We start from the raw sequence: 23,934 nt of genomic DNA, 5'->3' as shown, positions 1-23,934 counted from the left end.
TGACCTACGAATTACCAAGTCACCAGAAATATCTATGTTGAAAAAGCAAAGGAGAAAGCAAAGAACCGGAGTTCCCACTGTGGCACAGTGGGTTAAGAATCTGACTGCAGCAGCTCCGGTCACTGAGGAGGTGTGGGTTCCATCCCGGGCTCAGCGCAGTGGGTTAAAGGACCTGGCTTTGCTGCAGCTGTGGCATAGATCGAACCTGCAGCTTAGATTCAATCCCTGGCCCAGGAACTTCCATATGTCATAGATGCAGCCATATTAAAAAAAGAAAGAAAGAGGAGTTCCCGTCGTGGCGCAGTGGTTAACGAATCCGACTAGGAACCATGAGGTTGCGGGTTCGGTCCCTGCCCTTGCTCAGTGGGTTAACGATCCGGCGTTGCCGTGAGCTGTGGTGTAGGTTGCAGACGCGGCTCAGATCCCGCGTTGCTGTGGCTCTGGCGTGGGCCGGTGGCTACAGCTCCGATTCAACCCCTAGCCTGGGAACCTCCATATGCCGCGGGAGCGGCCCAAGAAATAGCAACAACAACAACAACAACAAAAAAGACAAAAAGACAAAAAAAAAAAAAAAAAAGAAAGAAAGAAAGAAAGAAATTAAAGGAAAAAAAAGGAAGAACTACATCAGACTGAAGACTAAAAACCAAATGGGTTGGAAGTTTTGCTATAGAGACATAATTGGAACAAGCAGCAAAATTTGAATGGACTTTTTGACGAAGGGATATAGGGAATTCTCTGTACCATTCTTGCCACTTCATGTTTGGGAAATAAAATCAGAATAGAGCTATTAAAACACCAGGCTTAATTACAAGAGGGCCAATCTGGAACTTCCCATTACTTACCAAGACATATGAGCTACTACACACACAATTTTAGTTAAATTCTGGTTTGGGTAGTAGGAGAAACACCTTGTATACACAGCATTTTGCTACCAAGGTAGGTAATAGCATCCAACTGTTGAGATTCAGGACAAGAGCTTTTTTTGTCTAGCAAAGGGCAAGGAAGTGACATAAATCATTTCCAAGCTAAAATAAATTATCTAGAGGAAAGATAAACTACTTAAAGTTTCTATCAAGAGTCAAAGAAGAGAGAGGAGTGCTTTGCTTTAGGTAAAACAGTAGGTCATTGTTGGTTCAGGACTGAAAGGGCTACAAAGAAGATCTGGGAATGTCTGATCTCTGTAACAAACTCACACAAGTGAGTGAGGGAGGTGGGGGGGCTCTCTTGTGTAGCGAGATCTTTTACAGAGATGGCCCTCAGTCCTGAATAAACTGTTACATAATAAATAATTCCACATAAGTTTTTAAAGGTTTCATGCTTTTCAAACCTCCTTTCTATCCAATAATTCTTGAGTCGTACTACAAAACCACAAAGTCAGTGATTAACTGTATAAATTCCAAGTACTATTTTTTATTCTTGACTGGATTTGGGGGTATGTTTTACTAAAAAAATGTAGTTGATTAAATGGAACAAGAGTTATATGTAATCTTCCATAGGTCTATCCCTGTGTAAGTTTTCCTAAATGGAAATTTAAATGAGAGATCTCAGTATATACTTGAGCAAAAGTACTGAGCAAAAATACTAAAAAGGGAAAAATAGAGACTTTATAAATTAATTACAACAAGGAATAATCAGACTGCAAAGCACTCATACGGGTAAGAGGAGTCCACATACACCTTAAGATTTGCATCTTTTCACTGGATCAAGTAGATGAAAAAAAACGAAGCCACACCACCCGGTCCCAGAGGTCCTCAAAACATTCAACACTCTAAAGGCAAACTCACATTCCAAAGCATCCACACAGAAAAGTATCCTACTTGTTAATAAACCCATTCACCAGGTAACTTAGCCATTCATCTGCAGGTTTGTAAAACTGGGATGACACAGAGGGCACATTTCTTATTTTTATTTCAACATTTAAAATATTCACAGATGCAGTATTATATTCATTGACATCTCCATGGAAGATGTACCAAACAAAGCAGACAGGTATTACACAATTACAGAATTACATTTTTGTTACTATGTGAATGTTTACCCCTAGAGTTTATCTGGAAAAACACCACTTAAAAAAAAAAAAAAAGCAAAAACTTTTGAGTGTTTCACTGGGTTAATTTCCATAAAAAGTGAGTTGCAAAGAACTTCAGGAGAGATACCTAAATATTAGCGCTTTTTAAAAAATTCAAACTTTTACAGTACTCTTCCAACATACTCCCACCATCAGGAATACTTAAATAATTAATACTCAACTCTTCCTCTTTTTTCCCTCAATAGCCAAGCCAGGACGTACATACTTTTCTTGCTCATTCTTTTTTCCTAAACACATTAGGTAGGATAGGTTGACCATCACAGCATCTTGACTAGCTAATGAGGTAGGCGTTTTCTTTAAAATAAATTCTTCAGCATTTTATGAAGCAAAAGATAATAAAATTATAAAGTTTTTTTTTTAGCGGTTGTTCTTTAAAATGCCAAGAGCATTGGAAATTGGTCAAATGCTGCTTGTACTTTAATAAGACAAAGAGGAAGAACCCATTAGAAAGGCCCTGCTACTGAGCACACCCAAGGGCTGGCAAGAATTAAATTCATCCTGGCATTACAAGGTAAGAAACCACTGTCTCCTCAAGAAATCTTACCAAGAAGATAAAGTTTAAACAGAAAAGAGAAGTACCCTATATCTTTTCTTTCCAGTACAAGTTACTTTGTCTCTTCTTTCAACCCAGTTCTCATCCTTTTCTACCCTTTTCTAAGAGATCATTAATTTTTGTATATTTCATTTCAGTAATGAATTGAAATGAATTTAGTAGTAACCTTAAAATCTGCCAGAGAAACACTCCTTGTGTGAAAGTTTTAATGACATGATGCTAAACAACTAGAGAATGCCTTGGTAACAGATTTCAGCACCATCTCTGTATTAGATTGCTTCAGAAAGCGTACACCTCCTAATTTCACATAAACCTAGGAAATTTACTCATTACTCCCTCTTCATCTATACCAAAATCAAAGTTCTGTGTTCTAACTACCCTTTCTGTATATATAATAAGGAATACTTTACAAATCTACCCAATTCAGTTAACTGGGACATATACTATGTTCCCAAAATAAGGGGAAAGTTTTCAATCAAGTATGATTTGTCTAAAATACATATTCTGAACACTTTGGTACCTATTATTTAATGAAGGCTAAAATAACAGAAAAGAGGATTTATTTTCCCAATTAAGCACATATTAGGGTTACTGCTAAAAAAAAAACTTTCAAAAATCTTAAAAACGTGAAAGAAATACTTAGAACAGCTGCCAGAAAACAACTGCTAACTACATGCCCTGGCAGATGGTTTTGAAATCAAGCCCTTGACAATTCTACCACAAAATGTTTTAGATATAGCAATCAAACTTGGCATAACAGCGCAACTCTCTGATACGGCAGTAACCACTGAGATTAACTACCAAAAATAAAGTCATCAAGAATTTTTTTACATGTCGTTAAACCTCTCTTTTTACTATTCTATCTAGAACTGTGTCTTACAATGTGATCAAAATATCATGTGATATCATTTAGTGTGAAGACAATTCCTTCTTCACTGCCACTTTCTTTAATTTGTTATAGTTCCCCTACCTACACTCTTTTCCTAAGGCACGCCATGCCCTATTTATTGCTGCAAAGCCCCTGAAATCTGTGCCTCAATCTGTGTCTGCTTCATCATTATGGTTCAATGAAAACCACTTCAGAGTGCTAAAACTTAGTAACATTAAGTCTAGAATGCCATCGTTCAGTAGATTAACTGCAAAAGAACCAAGTCTACTGAAGCAAAGGCCAAAAAACACAAGTATATGCTCTATATGTTCTTTCCTCTAAAAACTGACCACAACATCTACCATGAGAATAAAGCTCAGTGATATCTCTGGCTATATATATAATCCATACTCAATGTTATAAAATAAAATGTTAGGCCAGTAAGCTTTCATAATTTTTATTAAATCCTAATCTAATTTAACAGTATCTGATTTTATAGACATCATCCCATGGTGAATATAAGTGAAAGCAAATCAGACATCGAAGTCATTAATTTCTGCAGACTAAGCAGTAACTACACAGAACACTACAGTTAATGACATACACTTACTTGCTCAGTTTTCATACAAGCCATGTTGTTTATCAAACTATATCTTCTAATATTTAATACAGTAGAATTAGTGATTGTAGTCTCATATTTTAATTACAAGTACCTTATTAACTAACATTTTGACAGTTTCGGACTTTCCAAATTAGCATAATATATTCAAGAAAAAGAGCAAAAAGCAAAATAAAAGCTGAACATGACAAGATAAGTTATTAGAAGTAAAAGAAAAAGGGGAAAGAGAAGTATCATTGGGGTTGGGGAAAAAAAAAAACCAAACCAGTCCAGACATTTGGTTAGAAGACTATAGATCCACTATGAATTTCACAAACCAAAAGTCAATTCAACACAATGTACATTCTTTTGAATGTAAAAGCTGAGTTGAAACTAAAAGGTCTATAAACTGTTAATTTTTGGCCTTAATACCAACTCTTTTGATCAAAGAAGGCCACAACAGTTAAGATTGTATTACTTGATTTTATTTCACACCAGGTGGTAGACACAAAAGCAATCCTCCTTAATAAAACTGACAATTAGCTCCACTCAGAACATTTTTAATAATGCACATTTAAAAAAAAAAGTATTCATCTTACAAACTGTTCTGCAATCCAAATATACAATAGCTTGGAAAACAACATTTAGAAAACAAAAGCCAATGTAGAAAGACAGATAAAACAACTAGGACAGTACAAGTTTTAATATGGCTCTGATTTTACAGTTTTCTTACTGCATCATCAATGTCAGATATCTGTTCTTTCAGCTGGCTCCACTGCTCAGGATTTAAAGAAATACCTAAAAAAAAAAAAAAGTTTATCAAAAACTGAAAATCTACTTAAGCTCTCTCAAGGATTTTCATACTTCCAACTAAAATAGTTTTATTAAAATTGCCATTCTGAATGGCACAATGGTACATTAAGAATCAAATCTCTAATGTTTGTCAATTATGTAATTATCACAACTACCTTAGCAGATCAATCTCATATCAAGTTTTACTTTCAACACTGCATTGTCCATAATGCCTATAATATACCCGGTGAGAACAAAGGATGGTGTGAAGATTTACCTCACAAATGCTTGCAAACTGGCAGGCTAAGTGGCCAGGCCTAGATTTGGTAAGTTACACCCCATTTCTATAACCAGTTGTTTCCAATATTTGCTCAAATTTAACAACATAAATGACTCTGTGCTGAGTTCTTCCAGAAGCATTCGTTTCACTCTGGAAAAATCCCTGGTTCATGCTCCAAACAGGATTTTTCAGATGTGCATACTAGTGAAGAGTGCACTCTGGAATCATGCTGTCAGGGTTCAAATCCCAAGCCCAGTAACTCTATGGCCTTTAAAAGAAGTATATTACTTCTAAGCCTCAGTTTCCTCACCAGTAAAATAGTGCTTATAACTCAAAGGGTTATTGTGAATGATTAAATTAACTAATGTGAATAAAATCTCAGCATATCATGACACATAAATGAGCATTAAAACATTAGTTAATAACATGTTGTTCCTATATAAGATGTAAAAGCATGTACAGAAAGTACTTTATAGAAACTTTCAGCGTTCTACTCCTTGGCCCATATAAACAGAAAAATAAACCAGAAATGGAAGAACTAATGACTTTCTTGGAAATCTGCTGGGAGGCACAGAAAGGAAGAGAACGTATTGGGAAGACCTAATCAAATCATTTTAGTCAAGAAAAGAAATCTGGCACTGGCTACAATGCGACAACCTGAATGATCAATCCAAAAAGTAGTCTGAAGAAAAGAAAACACAGAGTTAAGCTTTAAAAAGTCAAAAATTACCTGATGCAAACAAGTGGTACATTTCAAAACGACATGTAGGCAGAAAAGAAGAAAATAACATACAGAGGCATTTTTTTCATTAGCTAAGAATCAACCTAAACCAGCTAACTACCCAAATACATGAATTTCTGTTGGTACACAAATGCTCTCTAGCTGTTTGGTGAATGAATAAAGTATGCTTCTGTGATGATGACAAGCATGGGACAGATGAAGCACAAATAGAAGAAGGGCAAAGACCCACTTAAAGGACACCACCCTAAATAACATACTTTTGGAGATGAACCAAAAGGAAACACTGTAAACCAGGATTTCCATTCCTTTTACACCTTCCCACTGCCCCCACTCTCCTTCAAAATTGGTGTTATCTTTTTAAAGTACAATCAGAAGTAAGTTAGCAGCAACTGAAGTGATATTAGAGATATTATTTGGGGGGAGTGGTTTCAACAGCTGTATTTGAGACTTACTAAAATAAGTTTAAGTGTCATGTCCAAAAAGGCTACCAAAGATACGGAAATCAACTCAAGGAGGAAGTTGATTTCCTGCCCCCATTATTTCAACTTCAAATAAAGTCTAAACAATTTCAAGCTTAGGTAATTTTTTAAAATTCAGCCCTAATATTAGGACCAAATTCAGGAAATTAAATCTCACCTTTAAGATATACAGATGGCCAGCAAACACATGAGAAAATGCTCAACATCACTGATTATAAGAGAAATGCAAATCAAAACAACCATGAGATACCACCTCACACCAGTCAGAATGGCCATCATTAATAAGTCCACAAATAGCAAGTGCTGGACGGGTTGTGGAGAAAAGGGAACCCGCCTGCACTGTTGGTAGGAATGTAAACTGGTACAGCCACTATGGAGAACAGTTTGGAGATACCTTAGAAATCTATACATAGAACTTCCATATGACCCTGCAATCCCACTCTTGGACATCTATCCGGACAAAACTCTCCTTAAAAGAGACACATGCACCCACATGTTCACTGCAGCACTGTTCACAATAGCCAGGACATGGAAACAACCCAAATGTCCATAGACAGATGATTGGATTAGGAAGATGTGGTATATATACACAATGGAATACTACTCAGCCATAAAAAAGGAAGACATAATGCCATTTGCAGCAACATGGATGGAACTAGAGACTCTCATCCTGAGTGAAATGAGTCAAAGACAAAGACAAATACCATATGATATCACTTATAGCTGGAATCTAATATCCAGCACAAATGAACATCTCCACAGAAGAGAAAATCATGGACTGGGAAAACAGACTTGTGGCTGCCTGATGGGAGAGGGAGGGAGTGGGAGGGATCGGGAGCTTGGGCTTATCAGACACAACTTAGAATAGATTTACAAGGAGATCCTGCTGAGTAGCATTGAGAACTATGTCTAGATACTCATGTTGCAACAGAACAAAGGGTGGGGAAAAAAAAATGTATACATGTAAGGGTAACTTGATCCCCTTGCTGTACAGTGGGAAAATAAAATAAAATAAAATAGGAGTTCCCGTCGTGGCGCAGTGGTTAACGAATCCGACTAGGAACCATGAGGTTGCGGGTTCGGTCCCTGCCCTTGTTCAGTGGGTTAACGATCCGGCGTTGCCGTGAGCTGTGGTGTAGGTTGCAGACGCGGCTCGGATCCCGCGTTGCTGTGGCTCTGGCGTAGGCCGGTGGCTACAGCTCCAATTAGACCCCTAGCCTGGGAACCTCCATATGCCGCGGGAGCGGCCCAAGAAATAGCAACAACAACAACAAAAAGACAAAAGACAAAAGACAAAAAAAAAATAAAATAAAATAAAATAAAATAAAAAGGTACAGAGTTCTTGTATACCTTATAACACCTTCACATAGTTCACGTGATGATTGATTTTCTTTTTTTGTTCATCACATGAATAGGATAAAGAAAATGGATATATGCTCTAGCTTCACCATTTGCTAATGAAATAACATGGTCATCTTATTTATATAAGCTTTGTTTATCTGTAAACAAGGAAATGGTTCTAATAAAAAGAAAAAAGAACACAGATCTAATACTCTGAGAGAATATATGTCCTTGGGTTGGTTATAAACCGTGCTGTGCCTTAGTTTTCTGATTTATAAAACATGGATAGCTGTATCCACTTTATTGTGAGGGCTAAATTAATTGCTGTATGTAAAACACTGAGAACTATGACCGGCATGGAATAAAATATTTGTTATGTGCAAAAAAAAAACAAAAAACAAAAAAAAAAAACTCACCTTTTCTTCCTGGTTTCATTTCACCTTCTGGATCCATCCAATATTCTCTAATATCAATTAAGACTTTCCCTTTAAAGTCCCGAACACTGACATACCTCATTTTCCCAATCTGCAAAAGAAACAAACACATAAAAAGCTGTTCAACAATGGTATCCACATTTATATTCACATTTGCTGCATGCTCACTCTACTTTTTTTTTTTAGGGTTAAACCTGAGGTATATGGAAGTTCCCAGGCTAGGGGTCGAACTGGAGCTGTCAACTGCCAGCCTACACTACAGCAACAGCAACTCGGGATCTGATCCATGTCTGTGACCTACCCCACAGCTCACAGCAACGCCACATCCTTTAACCCACTGAGCAAGACCAGAAATAGAACCTGGGTCCTCATGGATACTAGTCAGGTTCATTACCATTGAGCCACGACAGGAACTCCCTCACTCTACCTTTTTTTTTTCTTTTTAGGGCCAAACCCTTAACTTATGGAGGTTTCCAGGCTAGAGGCTGAATCTGAGCTGTAGCTTCTGGCCTGCACCACAGCCACAGCAATGCCACATCCAAGCCGTGTCAGCAACCTACACCACAGCTCACGGCAACACTGGATCCTTAACCCACTGAGCAAGATCAGGGATTGAACCTGAATCCTCATGTATACTAGTAGAGTTCATTAACCACTGCGCCACGATGGGAACTCCTCCCTCACTCTACTTTTAATCACAAAAATAATTACTACTCTCAATATCAATACTACTCATAATATCAAAACTACACTGAAGGAACTATCACTGTTAAAAAGCTTTCTAAAAAAGATGAAACTAAACAAAACACATATCATGTTTCCAATCATTTTTACACTAAAAGAATCATTAGTAAAATAGTACAATGGAAAGCAGAATAGAGATGCCTTAAAAAATTAAAAATAGGAGTTCCTGTCGTGGCTCAGAGGTTAACGAATCCGACTACAAACCATGAGGTTGTGGGTTCAATCCCTGGCTTCGCTCAGTAGGTTGGGGATCCGGCGTTGCCGTGAGCTGTGGTGTAGGTCCCAGATGTGGCTTGGATCTGGTCTTTCCGTGGCTGTGGTATAGGCTAGCAGCTGTAGTTCTGATTCGACCCCATCCTGGGAACCTCCACATGCCATGGGTGCGGCCCTAGAAAAGACAGAAGACAAAAAAAAATTAAAATAGAACTGAAAAAACTAAATTAAAAAAAAAAACTAAAAACAGATCCAGCAGCCCCACTTCTGGGTATACATACCTAAAAGAAATGAAGGTTGAGTCTTAAAGAGATATTTATTTATTCACGCACCCATGTTCACAGAAGCATTGCTCACAACACTCAAGAGATGGAAGCAACCCAAATGTCCATCATCAAATGAATGGATAAACAAAAATGGGGGACACAGATACAAGAGTGTATTATTCAGCTTTAAAAAAGGAATTCTGTCACATGGATGAACCCTTGAGGATATTATGCTAAGTGAAATAAAACCATGACAAAAAGATACATACTGGATGATTCCGCATATATGTAAGGTACCTAGAGTAGTCAGATTCAGACAAAAAGTAGAATGGAGGTTACCAGGGGCTGGGGGAGGGAGAAACAGAGGGTTGTTATGTAATAGTTTTACTCTACAGATGAAAAAGTTATGGAGATCTGTTATCACAATAACACGAACATACTTAATGTTACTGTATGCTTAAAAATAGCTAAGATGGTAAATTTCATATTCAGAGTTTTCTACCACAATAAAAATCATTAGAAAGCAAAATCTTGCACAAACTACAGCCATAGGAAATCCATAGACTCAGCTAGCTACACTGGTTTAGCAACAATTCTGAATATAAGAATCCAGAGTTTGAGTCAATAGTAACATTTTTGACATTCATTTCAAATAACATCTTTAATACACTCCACTTCCAGTCTCAAACTGAGAACTTAAAACTGTCCACAGCGGGGGAAAACACTGTCCACAGAAAATTATTCTTCAAAACCTTCTACTGTTGCTTAACACGAACTACAGATGGCACAGGGAAGGAAAAGGCTTTACTCCACAAAGTGTCTGTAAGCATTTTCCCAGATGTCTCATGCTGCTATAAAAACAAGTACTCAGCTGCTTTAAGGGAATGGTACGATATAGTTAACACAACTTGTTAGCTAGCTACTTTAACTTCTACCCTCCTTCCCTAGAAACTTCTCACAAGCTTCCTCATCCATAATTTCAATGAGCTATGTATAAATGCTTCTGTTTACTACAGATGAACTTCGGAGGCATTTTCTTCCTACCAAATATGGCTAACCATCCACATATTTAAAACTTTGCAATTTTACAATTTGAAGTTCCTCACTGCTTTTCAAATAACCTGTGTTTGATTACACTAAATAAGAAATATAGGAAAAAATATAGGTCAACAAACCAACACTCTAAAACTTGGCAACAATGCTTCAGAGAACACCAGTACCAAAGCACTATGGGGATGGAAGGACAGGAAAGCCTGAGAACAGAGTAATGCTGCTCTACCAAAATGTGAACCTCTTACTGTTCTCTCTTTTTTTTTGTGTGTGTTGTCTCTTCTAGGGCCCCACCGGAGGTATATGGAGGTTCCTAGGCTAGGGTCTAATCGGAGCTGTAGCTGCTGGCCTATGCCAGAGACACAGCAATGCGGGATCCAAGCTGTGTCTGCGACCTACACCACAGCTCACGGCAACGCCGGATCCTTAACCCACTGAGCAAGGGCAGGGAACAAACCCGAAACCCCATGGTTCCTGGTCAGATTCGTTAACCACTGAGCCACAATGGGAACTCCTAAACCTCTTATTGTAACCAAAAACTTTCTGTGAATTTTGTATAGTATCCCTTAATATAGCTGGTGTTCATTTCAGCATAAAAAGCTTTAATGCAAATCTCCAAATAAAGGCCGGCAGCTACAGCTCTGATTCGACCCCTAACCTGGGAATCTCCATATGCCACAGCTGCTGCCCTAAAAAGACAAAATAAAAATAAATAAATAAAAATTATAAAATAAAAAATAGGAGTTCCCGTCATGGCGCAGTGGTTAACAAATCCGACTAGGAACCATGAGGTTGCGGGTTCGGTCCCTGCCCTTGCTCAGTGGGTTAACGATCCGGCGTTGCCGTGAGCTGTGGTGTAGGTTGCAGACGCGGCTCGGATCCCGCTTTGCTGTGGCTCTGGCGTAGGCCGGTGGCTACAGCTCCGATTCAGCCCCTAGCCTGGGAACCTCCATATGCCGCGGGAACGGCCCAAGAAATAGCAACAACAACAACAGCAACAAAAAATAAAAAATAAAAAAATAAAATAAAATAAAATAAATAAAATAAAAAATAAAAATAAATAAATATGAAAAGAAAAAAATCCTCCAAATCAGTAAATCAAACGATCCTTTCTTTTTTTTTGGCCATGCCAGAGGCATGCAAAAGTTCCCATGCCAGGGATTAAACCAGCGTCACAGCAGTGACAATGTCAGATCCTTAACCTGCTGAGCCACCAGGGAACTCTAAATGACCTTTTTTTAATAGGCAAAAAATTTGAACAGTCTTCAAACAAAAATATATCAGGCAAGTGCAAAGTCAAACTATATATCTATTAATTAAAGTGGATAAAATTTTAAAGACTGGCAATACCCACTGAGGATGTAGAGCACTAGAATCTTATACACTGCTGGCAGGTGTGTAAAACAGTACAGTCTTTTTTTTTTTTTTTTTTTTTTTGTCTTTTTGCTATTTCTTTGGGCCGCTCTCGCGACATATGGAGGTTCCCAGGCTAGGGGTCGAATCGGTACTGTAGCCATTGGCCTACGCCAGAGCCACAGCAAAGCGGGATCTGAGCCGCGTCTGCAACCTACACCACAGCTCACGGCAACGCCAGATCCTTAACCCACTGAACAAGGGCAGGGACCGAATCCGCAACCTCATGGTTCCTAGTCAGATTCGTTAACCACTGCGCCACGATGGGAACTCCAAAAGAGTACAGTCATTTTTGAAAACAGTTTGACACTTTCTTACAGAGTTAAACATACACTTAGCCTATAACCCAGCAAATGCACCTTGATATTTACCCAAAAGGAGAAAATGTCCACAAAAGACTTGAACAAGCATATTCGTAGCAGCTTTATTCCTAATAGCAAAAGACTAGAAAACAACCCAAATATCCATTCACACGAATGGATAAATGAACTGAGTACAGTCATACAATGGAATATCAATCAGCAATAAAAAGGCACGAGCTACTGATACTTCAAACAAGGACTGATCCCAAAACGTAATGGTACGCAAAGGACACAAAACAATACAGCCTATATGATTTCATCTATATGAGGCTTTAGAAAAGCAAAATAAATTTCTAGTGATAGAAATTATATCAGTGCCTACCTGGAGCAAGGGAATGGACTATAAAGAGAGGCCTAGGGGGAATTTCCCACCGTTATGGAAACGGCCTCATTATAAGAGCACGTTTATTACAGTTCATCAAACCATGCTTTAAATGTGTGCATTTTATCACATATAAATCATACTTATTCTGTTTTAAAAAGAAAGGAATTTGCCCAATAGTTACCTCTTCCTTGAGGAGAAATAAAGCTGACAAATTCTTAAATACAACAAACACCCCCCCAAAAAAACCCAAAAAACAAGGATACAGTAGTATAGATATAATAATTAAAAGCAGAAAGAATAAAGACCACTGCATTTACATATCATAGAAGAAAATAACAATCACATCACAGAATACGTACTTTTTTTTTTACCCGCACATCAACTGGAGATTAGTAGAGAAGAAAAAAAAAAAAAAACATGTATATCACACAGATCAGTGATTCTTAAATTTTTTTTTTATTTCCTGTCCCCTTTGGGGAACTGGAACTGATGAAGGTTATAAATAATCCCTTCTTTACAAAAAACTCAAAGAATTTCATGGGCTCCCAAAATGAAACCCCCAGGTTAAGAACATTTGACTCTGTAATAACATAATTTAAAAGTAACAGGCTTATCCTTAAATCATCAAATCAACTGAAGTAGTATTGCTGATCCTTTGTACCTTTCTTTGAAGAAAAATAGGGATCAGAGTCCTCTGCCTCAACCATTCTGACCTTTTAAGACACAAGCACTATAATTACAGGATAGCTCCCCAATTCATCTTTAACATCACTTTAAGTCATGCAGGGTAGATTACATGTTCTTAAAATTCAGAGCTGAAGAAACCAGACAAAAGCAAGTATCTAGTAGCATTTCCTCTCTAGTCAGGATTCTGCCCAATTCATTCTAGAGTTTAAAAGATTAGTGCGGTGACTTTCCCTGGGCACAATTCTCTTCAAATATTGTATCAGAGGGCTGCTTATGCTTGATGTACACTGCCTTATCAGAATTTAAGGTCATTTCCTCCATTTTTACTCTCAAGAGATGGATACTTAGGTTAAAAAAAAAAAAAAATCCTGCATAATGGCTACTAACCAATATCCAAACAATTTTAATTCAGAGTTCAGATCTATTTGTTTTTGGCAAAGTATACCTGATAACTGGGTCCTTAAAGATCCTAGCAATGTCTTAAAAAGTTCCATTCTAGGAGATGTCTTCAAGGCAGTTTCTTGGTAAATGAAGAGTGTAGAAAATACACAGCCTTTTTTTTTTTTTTTTTTTTTGCCACACAACACAAATTCCAGGGCCAGGGAACAAACCTACCCCACAGCAGCAACCTGAGCCACAGCAGTGACAACTGCAAATCTTTAACCTGCTAAGCCACCAGGGAACTCCTATAGCCCTATTTTTTTAAATGAACAGAATTTACAACTTTATAAAACACAATGAGGATAACTTATCTTCCTTCCAGAAACTACATCCTTCACCAGCCTAATAAAATTATCAAACCATTATTACCAATAAAAAGGAAGTCCTCATTTTATATTGTATTACCAGTGGATGCTAATGTGCTCTTAAGCCAATTAAAAGTCAGTATTACCACCAAAATATCTATGGCCAAAATACCACTTCAAGGAAAACATTCTAATGGCAATGAAATTAAATATCATATTATTTATTAGAATGCCTATCCAGACTACTTTCATAGACTACTAGGTCTGTGAAAAATTACTTTGAAAAAAAAGAAAAAGCCTATGTTCCTCCTAGAGGCACTTTCAAAAGGAGTCTAACAGACTTGTAAGGCTTGTGGAACCTTCCCAACGAGGGTTTTAGAACTAAACTCATTTTTTCTGGTGAAATAACCTCCCCATAAAAAAAGAACTGGTTTGCCATAACTACTCTAACAGAATAAAATCTCTAAATGTGGGGCCTGGTTTATCTGTAAAATCAAGAGTAGGGTAGACAAGATAAAATCCATTAATAGGCTACAGATGATCTATCATCCAAGTAAAGGTACACATATAGTGAACAGAACTGATCAGAGAAAAGCCCAAGATAGTTGCCAAGCATCTACCTCAAAGTTTTTACCTTTAGCAAACATTAAGTCAAAACATTCCAAAGCAACCCTTCATTCTACATGGGAGGAAAGTGACATACACTCTTGCAGATTTTACATTTCTTTCTGCCCTCTAAAATATCTTCCACTGCATTCAGAAAAAACTCAAACTCCTAGAAACGGCCTTCCTACAGGAAAGCCCTGCAAGACCGATCCCCTCGCCTTCCTTACCAACTAGATCTCCTACTTTCTAGGCCAACTTTCTAGACTCCAGCTACCAGGATTTTATAATTCCTGCACAATCCAAGCTCTTTCCCACCTAAAAGGCATCTGCACAACGCCCTCTACTCTGGAAACGCTTCACTCTTCCATACACTTGGCATGGCTGACTGTCCTTTATGTCTTAAGCTTTTTTTTTTTTTGCTTTTTATGGCCACACCTGTGGCATATGGAGGTTCCCAGGTTAGGGGCCTACGCTACGGCCAGAGTAACGTGGGATCGAGCCACATCTGCAATCTACACCACAGCTTACAGCAATGCCAGATCATTAACCCACTGAGCAAGATCGAGGATCAAACCCATATCCTCATGGATACTAGCCGGTCTGTTACTGCTGAGCCACAATGAGAACTCCTGTCTTAAGCTTTAAATGTCACTTCCTCAGAAAAGAATCTCAGAGCACCTTCTCACTCATAATATTCTGCCCTTTCACTTCTCCACCCTTATCATAGCTTCAGTTATATTATCTACTCAAAGAAATAAGAACCCTTTCATAACTCTTCCTTATATACAAAGGGTAATAACTTAGGTTCTCTACCAAATTAATCTAGTCTGCTTCTCATTCCTCTATATATAAAGTCAGAAGATTAAAACCCTTAAATAAATAATTGATCTGCATTTTGTCAGTTTTATCACTTTTTTTTTGTTTTTGCTTTTTTAGGGCCGCATTCGCAGCCTATGGAGATTCCCAAGCTGGGGGTCTAATCTGAGCTACAGCTGCTGGCCTACACCACAGCCACAGCCACGCAGGATCCAAGCCTCATCTGCGACCTGTACCACAGCTCACGGCAACGCTGGATCCTTAATCCACTGAGCAAGGCCAGGGATCAAACCCGCAACCTCAGGGTTCCTAGTCAGATTATTTTCCGCTGCACCCCGATAGGAACTCCTCATCATATAATTTTTAATAAAAAATATATGTATTTAAGGTATACAACATGATTTGTTATACATTATTCAGAGTGAAAAGATTATTACCCTCAAGCTAACACAGTAACATCTCCTCACACAGTTACCATTTTTGTATGTAATCAGTGCACCTGAAAATCTCTTAGTACAGCTCCAGTGTTCAATATGGTATTAAGTATAGTTACCATGTGTCTACTTCTTTATCCAGATGTATAGTAAGGCAAAATTGAGTAAAAATATCCAAATTCTGTTTTCCCATTCTGACCTTAATCCTGGTACTGCGTCTTTCAAGGACAGTAGTAAGTTAAAAAACAAAAACAAAAAAAAAACCAGAAACACATGCATGCACGCGCGCACACACACACAGCCTCATTTTGGTGTTCCCGTCGTGGCGCAGTGGTTAACAAATCCAACTAGGAACCATGAGGTTGAAGGTTCGATCCCTGGCCTTGCTCAGTGGGTTAACGATCCGGTGTTGCCGTGAGCTGTGGTGTAGGTTGCAGACTCCGCTCGGATTCCACGTTGCTGTGGCTCTGGCGTAGGCCAGCAGCTACAGCTCCGATTTGACCCCTAGCCTGGGAACCTCCATATGCCGCGGGTGCCGCCCAAGAAAAGAAAAAAAGACAAAAAAAAGCCTCACTTTGTTTGCAGTCTCATTTTGTCCAACCTTCTTTCTGGCTTCAAATGATACTAATGCCTCCTCTTAGAAAGGCTTAACTTTCTCATGTTCTCACAAAGCACTTATTTTTTTCTTGCTCCTATTACTGTACTCTTCCTATTTTCCTTCACCTTCTCTGACCTATATCCTCTTTTGTCCTTCTAACCTGAGTATCACCAAGACATGTCCTCACTCACCTCCCTCTTCTTCCTCTGGTTTATTATCTACTTCAGTGGAAGGCTTCAGTCAACCATACTAATGACCCCACAAAAAACAGTTCTCAACTAAGCCTTCCAGGTGTTAAAGGAGAGAGACTTTATCACATTTACAATCAGGTCCAAAAAGCCAAACTTAACAACCTTTGCCACTAAAACTAGTTTCCTCATATTTATCAAAGAAACCTTCACCTCTATTGTCTTTCAAATTCAAAACCAGTCTCTACTGATGGCTTCATGTCTCTAGTCCATTCTTCCTCATCATCGATCTATAATTACCATTATCTTATCTTTTGGAAAGACCATCAAATATTTATCCCCACTGCCTCTCCCATAAAACCTTCTTATACCGTGATACCAATAACAAGTCTCCCTAAAACAAGAAGCTATACTAGTACTGAGTAATTTCATCAAATCCCTTTAATGAACTTCCCTCATTTTATCCTGCTACTCAACCTTATTCCCCAACATATAAACAGAGGGCCCATATCAGTAATCCCATTTACCTGTTCTGTTATCAAGCCAAAACTAGGCAGGTTACATTGCTGTTTCCCCTACAGGAATATCTTCTGCATACTTCTCAGTCCAATGCTGGACCTACCTCCTCCAAACTGCTTTCTCAATGTGCAGTTCTCCATCTTTTTTTTTTGTATTTCTCTTAACTACATCATGTAAATTGCTTTCATTTCTACAAACTTGTTCTTACATTTCAACAAATAGCCTCAGTCGAGAGGACTATAACATACATAAAAGATTATTATATGTTATCAGATTAAGGTATTTTAAAAATTTTTTTTTAAGTATTGGAGAAATAACAATCAAAGGAAAAAAGGTACTTTTAACATCCTTCAGACCAAGGCAAATAATAATTCCTCTGGATCTAAGGAAATAACCAGCTAACCTGAAACATGTTATCATCTCTGCTGCTGCTGCTCTGCTTGGAGGACGACAGTGCTCTTGAAGTTTCACCAGTCTTTTGCTTCTTTACAGGTTTTTCTGGAGCAACTTGCTTTTTCCTCTTTAACTTGAAACAAAAACATGGTTAATATGATTAAAATTTGCCTAAGAACAAGACACATCTCAGGTTCAAAAGACTCCATTACTTTTCAACACTTGAAAGATTAAAAAAAAACTGTATTTATTAAGAAAAAAAGCATAAATACATACATAGGCAAGTTTCACTTGACAACAGAACTATGAAACTAACCTATCAAGTATAGTATTTTCAAACTGTGTTTTCAGAAACCGAAAAGATACTTCAGACATTAGTAGTGACCAGAGAAACAGTTATTCCATAGAATGTGATCTCACATAAGATTTCTTTGGTGGAAAAAATAGAGGGGCCTTCTGCCTCTGAATAAACTTTTGGAAACCACAAGTCTACTAAACTACTCAGTTATTTATTTTTACAAAGAAAATATACTAATTAGGACAAATGAACTAACTTATGATTATTTACATCTGCCCATTCCAAAAGGGACTGAAATTGGCTTAAGGAGTTGATAGTAGGCACAGCTAAGAATGTCACTTCGTACTGGGTACCGGAGGTGAACAACTCATCACAAAAAAAAAAAAATCGCTTATGATGGAAAGCACTATGTTAGACTAGCACTCAAAATCAAAACATTGTTTTGAAAGCAGCATTACTATAAAAGCTTTTTACATAGCCTCATTCCCAAAATGAGACATCAGTCCATGAAATCCAGTAGTTCCAAATCTAAACAGTAGAGGGCAGTCATGATCCTTAGTGGAAGGTATAAACTATTAAATGTTCCACCAAATTAAAGTTAGGTAAAATATAATGCATATTTATGTCCACAAATTGGAAAAGCGATTTAATGTAAGTGCTTAAAAGATTAATAGTACTATTTAGGATAAATAGCAAAAATTAGCGCAATAAGCAGTATGAGGCTTTGGATAGTCCCTGTGGACCGGCACACAATTGGCACATAAAAGCTCCAGAAAAATTTGTTAAATGAATGTATTCAAATGTTATACTGTAAGAAAATTTTAAACTCTGACATTTCCTCCTCAAATATAACTGCATATTCTTTGAAGCTTTTCAACCTTCCACGTGATACTTTATTTTCCTATAAAAAGTCCATCTCCTCCAAGATTCTCATATAAGCTCTCTTTTCTTCTAACACTGCTAACTGAGCTCAGGGACACAACTGTGTAAGCTTCAAGGAGATAAAGGACAGTGAGATGCTCAGTTAAGCAGATGCACAGTTAAGTTTATAGCATATCTGTTATCTAATGCAGAAAAAGCCTAGTCTATCAAAATGGGTAATTTCATGTTAGCTTTGCTGAGTGCTGATCTAACTAAAAGGAGGAGACCAGAGTAAATAACATTCTAATTTAAAATGTACCAAGCCTCCATTTTATGTAATCCCCGGAGGCAGAATAAACATCAAGGCTGAGAAGCCTATCAAACTGACATCTGCTTTCCAGGAGTTCAGATAATTTGGCTCAACTACTACACAGAATACCTAGAGACTAGGCAGACTACTAGATAATGGCAAGTAATGGCTTTGGCCTAATTCTAGCGCTTTTCCTCCAGGGTCTAAGGCAGTGGTCCTGCAGCTTTAGGGCTCCTAAAAACCTCAGCAGGAGACTTGTTAAAGTCAGAAGACATGCGCAGGTCTGACCTAGGGGCTTGGCATGTGTGTATGATTAAAAACCCTAGGCACTTTAGTCAAACGATCCAGGAGCCACCTGCTCTTTCAGAAACACCTATCCAGGCACTCGGTTTTAAGACTCTAACATGCTTTGCAGTTCTTCAGAACTGGAGGTGAGCAATACTGCTGAATTAATTATCACAAAAGTGACATGGTAGAGGTATAGTCACCTTTTTGTCAACTTCACTGTCAGAATCGCTGCCAGAAGAGCTTGAAGAAACAAGTTCCTTTGACTTAGGCATTCTGAAAGGAAAATACATTATGTAAGTAATTTACAAATTGTTCCATTACCTTCAACATAACTCTCCCCCAATTAGATTCCAGATGCTCCAAAATTCATTCTACCATTTTGTGGTACTGGAATTGTTACACTGAGGACAATGCTAGAAGTTATGTTCTTCCAAGTTGAAAATAACATGGCAGAGTGAAGTGCTCTGTATACAGCAAGAAGAACTAAATGTCATGTACATCTCATACTCCTACACCTCTCTCTTTCCCAAAGCCAGCGGGTCTTTTTATACTTCATTTTAGCAGGGTTAGATGTTTATGGATAGGGTAAATTGCAAGAAGGCAGCTGACAGCAATCCCTGCTAAAACCAGGAATATACATGAATAGTAATTTTCAGTACTGCTTTATACTTCCCATTGATGAGACTAAGTGTATGATCATTCACTGTGGGACTCCAACATACCAACAGCATGGCGAACTGTACTGTACAGATGTCGATATCTAGTTAAATTTTTACCATTATGATCCTATTTTTCATATTTTGTATATATTAATTTGGGGGGGGCTTTTTGACCATGCCATCAAAAGAGCAAGTACTGATTCAGAGTTGTACATAATTCACAGTTCATTACATTTTATACTGACTTTCTACTCTGGAGTATGACTAAAATTTGAAGACTCTGCTAATCAGAGGGGCAAAACCTTGCCTCAAATTCCTACTATGACCCTAGTTCCCAAGGCCCCCCAGACAGAGGTACATAAATCAGTGCCTTGCTTTCACATGCCTGAGAGCAAGGCACAGTCTTCTTCCTTTATGTTTCCCAAATTTCAAGCAATTCCAAGGCTTGCTGTACCTCTTTCCAAAGCACTATTACAAAAGTGGTAAAATGCTGGAGTTCCCGTCATGGCTCAGTGGTTAACGAATCCGACTAGGAACCATGAGGTTTTGGGTTCGATCCCTGGTCTTGCTCAGTGGGCTAAGGATCTGGCGTTGCCGTGAGCTGAGGTGTGGGTCGTAGACGCAGCTCGGATCCCTCCATGCTGTGCTCTTGCCTAGGCCGTAGGCCGGTGGCTACAGCTCTGATTACACCCCAGACCTGGGAACCTCCATATGCCGCGGGAGTGACTCAAGAACAGGCAAAAAGACCAAAAAAAAAAAAAAAAAAAAAAAAGTGGTAAAATGCTTACTTTCAAAACGAGTATCTTTTGTTCTCTCCATCTCTGAAAAGCCTGAGTCTTATTAATTTTTGTGTGCCATAAAGGGCCCAATGTACACAACACATACTGTAAATGGTTGCTGGATGAAAGATCACAAATAACGCAGCTCTCGACTAAACTTGCATTTGCACTGGCACTGAATGTGCCGCACAATAGGAGGTCAAGGTAAAAGAAATGGGCCATCCCCGGCCAGCACTAAATTCAAGAAGCTCAAACTATGCCCAACTCAGCCTTACTGCTTTTAACTGGCAATTTCTTGATGACAGGAGGAGTAAATTCAGAAGGGAGCAGCAACATTCATAAAACCACGTTGTATACATGAGTCCTGTTAGTGCCCCACTTTACAACCTAATCTCCAAAATCAATCTTGTTGTTTTTTATGCTAGTTGCGATTAATGCCCAAGAAACATTTTTTAAGGTAATTAAAGTGAACATAATCTATATTTCACTTTAAAACGGTCAAGCATAACTATACCATCTGTTCGTTAAAGGTACCTGGGGGCCTAAGACCATTTCAAAGAACCACCTCGTGTCTAACCCAAGTCAGTCCATCCGACACGAAGAGAAGGCAATGGTAACTAAAGCCAGCCTCTTTGAACTTCTAACAAAATACATTTTAATTTTTACTGAATAAGCCTTTACTGTTCGAGGTAAAAAAGGGGGCGGGGCAGGCTCCTCCTGAAGGCAAAAATGATACGAAAAGCGCCGGTATAGAACATACACAAAACACAACCTAAAAATCAATCTTCTATCTTTGATGAAGGCATGGGGGAGGGAGCATTAGAAAAGACGAGGTGAAAATAAACTAGGACCAAAGGACAGACGAATTCGGTACAACACGAGGGTGATAAACACTAAAACGGAGAAGGGGGGGGTCTCACAAGACCAAGAACCTCGGGACAGGCAACGACTTGGGCGAGGGGAGGCAGGTTGGTCGGAGGGGGCGTGGGAAGCAGCGAAATGCGGAGGAGACGGTGTGGGAAGAGGAGGGACTTGCACCAAGCGCCATTTTCTTCTCTCGAAGCGCTCGCTACCCCCCAGCAAACCAGCCGTCCCCTGCCACCCCAGTCTCTACTGCCGCCCCCTGGGTTCTCCTCCGCCCTGGCCCACTCTCCCTCACCCCTGGAGGGCCCCCCCAATCCTGGGGGCAGGGGTGGGGGCACCAGAGAGGCCTAGGGCAAGCGCAGGCCCCGCACGCGCCCCCGCCCGAGCCCAGGCCGCCGCATTGTCCCGGGGGCGCCCCGGCCCCCTCCCCGCGGCTCCTCGCCCCGGCCCGGCCGTGCCCAGCCGCCCCAGGCCGCTGTCCCCGGGTGCCACCTCCAGGCGCCGAGGGGCCTGCAGCGCGTGAGGCGCGGGGTCGGGTACAGAAGAGAGGGTCAGGGGAGGCGGAGGAGGAGAAGCTGGAGATCGGGCACCGCCGCCATTTCCCGTTGCCGTCGCGGACGAGAGGGAACGAGGGGAGGTAGTAAGCGGTTGGGCTGAGGGGGTGGGGGTCGGCCAGGTCGGGGTTTCGAAGGAGGAGGACCGGGACCCGAGTACTCACGCTCCGCTCGGGTAGGCGAACCACCTCCTGCTGGCTCGCTTGCTCTCGACTGACAGAGAACCGGAACTGACGGCAGCTAAGAGTCTCCGGCCCCGCCCCGCTGGGACCGCGGACACGTGATGGGGCGTGGCCTCCCCGCGGAAACCAACACCGAGACCCTTTCCAGGGCTTTAAAGGGACCTCCCCTGGTCCTGAACCGATGCCGTTAAAAGTGAGATGCAGCCAAGACTGGATCAGACCTGTGAGGGAACGAGGGAATGAATAAAACAAGAATGACAAGCACCGAGCTTTGCATTTGTTTAATAAATGTTTTCTTGTATTAAAATGAAATGTCCATACATGACCCTGGCTGGTAAAATTCAAAGGGAAGAAGCCAAACTCACAGCATTTAATTCCAGAAAGTGGGGAAAGGAAAAAAAAAAAAAAAAACTTTGCAGACCTCTTCGGCCACATACACATCCTTAATACCTAAACTGAATCCTGGAGGTGTATGGTAGTTCACAGAAGGCAAGAGAAATCCATACTACAAGCAGGAACACGGCCAATAGTTTATTTGAATGAATATTTAATGAATGCCTACTATGGCCAAGAATATATATATATATATATAAGCCAAGAATAAATATAAGCTCATATATGTACATGTATGTACATATATTTATTCTACACACATTTATCAAACACCTATGTTCCAGACACTGCAATGAGGCACTTAAATATTACTTATCCTAACAAGTACTTTCCAAAGTATGAATGATTATTCTCTCCATTTTGTAGATGAGGACATCAAGGATCAACAAGATGAAAGACATCTGCTGTAGGCTGTACAGGGAGTGTGTCATGACTCAAACCCTGCACTGCTGGAGTCACACTGGACGGACTGAGGAAGACTGAAAAAGCTCGAGCCCATTCCCAATCATGCAGTGTCAGGCTAGATGACCATTTTTAAAAAGAAAAAAAAAAAAGTGTAGAATTCCTTTTATATGATGTTCCTACAAAGGCAAGAATAATACATGGGGATCTAGGTTAGGTTACCTTTCGGGAGTATCGCTTGGAGTGAGAGTGAAGGAACCTGCTGGAATGCTGAATATATCTTGGTCTGAGTGGTGGTTAGATTTTCACCTAATATCTGTGCGTTTTACAATACATAAAGATACATTTCGATGAGAAAATTGAAAAAGTCAAAAAGAAAAATGAGAAAATTGAACTGTTAAAAATATGAAATTGGAGTTCCCGTCATGGCTCAGTGATTAACGAATCCAACTAGGAACCATGAGGTTGCCGGTTCCATCCCTGGCCTCGCTCAGTAAGTAAAGGATCCAGCGTTGCTCTGAGCTGTGGTGTAGGTCGCAGAGGCAGCTCGGATCCCAAGTTGCTGTGGCTCTGGCGTAGGCCAGCGGCTACAGCTCCGATTAGATCCCTGGCCTGGGAGCCTCCACATGCTTTGGGTACAGCCCTAAAAAAGCAGAAAGACAAAAAAAGAAAAAGAAAAAAAGAAAAGTAATTTACTCATTAACCACTGTTTCAGCGTTTGCCAGCCCAGAGTTTACACACCCAAAGATAGTTTGGAAAGGACCCCCACAAACTATGGCTAAGCTGACCAAAGTTCCCTTTGGGGCCA

General features: G+C 39.5%; 1 protein-coding gene across 3 annotated transcripts; it reads right to left on the bottom strand.

The window, feature by feature from the left end:
* Positions 1-1,895: 1,895 nt before the first annotated feature.
* SUB1 (SUB1 regulator of transcription) lies at positions 1,896-22,367 on the bottom strand. Of its 3 annotated transcripts, none has more exons than XM_021076608.2 (5): positions 22,314-22,367; positions 19,494-19,566; positions 17,547-17,669; positions 8,159-8,267; positions 1,896-4,906 (listed from the first exon to the last, which is right to left on the bottom strand). In XM_021076608.2, the coding sequence occupies exons 2-5, from the start codon at positions 19,563-19,565 to the stop codon at positions 4,827-4,829; spliced, it is 384 nt and encodes a 127-aa protein (XP_020932267.1). In that variant the 5' UTR covers position 19,566; positions 22,314-22,367; the 3' UTR covers positions 1,896-4,826. The 3 variants fall into 3 exon arrangements, with proteins under 3 accessions (XP_020932267.1, XP_084858177.1, XP_084858176.1); XM_085002051.1 differs by having other exon boundaries at positions 17,547-17,663; XM_085002050.1 differs by lacking the exon at positions 22,314-22,367 and adding an exon at positions 22,088-22,214.
* Positions 22,368-23,934: the final 1,567 nt, after the last annotated feature.

This window comes from Sus scrofa, chromosome 16 (assembly GCF_054392235.1).
Source record: "Sus scrofa isolate SSC_HxYL_T2T_F1_AM1 chromosome 16, Sscrofa_HxYL_maternal_Yorkshire_Landrace_v2.0, whole genome shotgun sequence".
NCBI classification, from domain to species: Eukaryota; Metazoa; Chordata; class Mammalia; order Artiodactyla; family Suidae; genus Sus; species Sus scrofa.
The sequence above is the reverse complement of the archived record's forward strand: the minus strand, read 5'-3'. Positions and strand labels throughout refer to the sequence as shown.

Excerpts from the sequence above, each read along its gene's own strand:
- SUB1 (XM_021076608.2), bottom strand. The coding sequence starts at position 19,565 with ATGCCTAAGTCAAAGGAACTTGTTTCTTCAAGCTCTTCTGGCAGCGAT. Across the intron at positions 17,670-19,493 it reads ACAGTGAAGTTGACAAAAAG|TTAAAGAGGAAAAAGCAAGT; the intron begins GTGACTATACCT and ends TTTTGTTTCAAG. Across the intron at positions 4,907-8,158 it reads AATGAAACCAGGAAGAAAAG|GTATTTCTTTAAATCCTGAG; the intron begins GTGAGTTTTTTT and ends TTTTTTTTTTAG.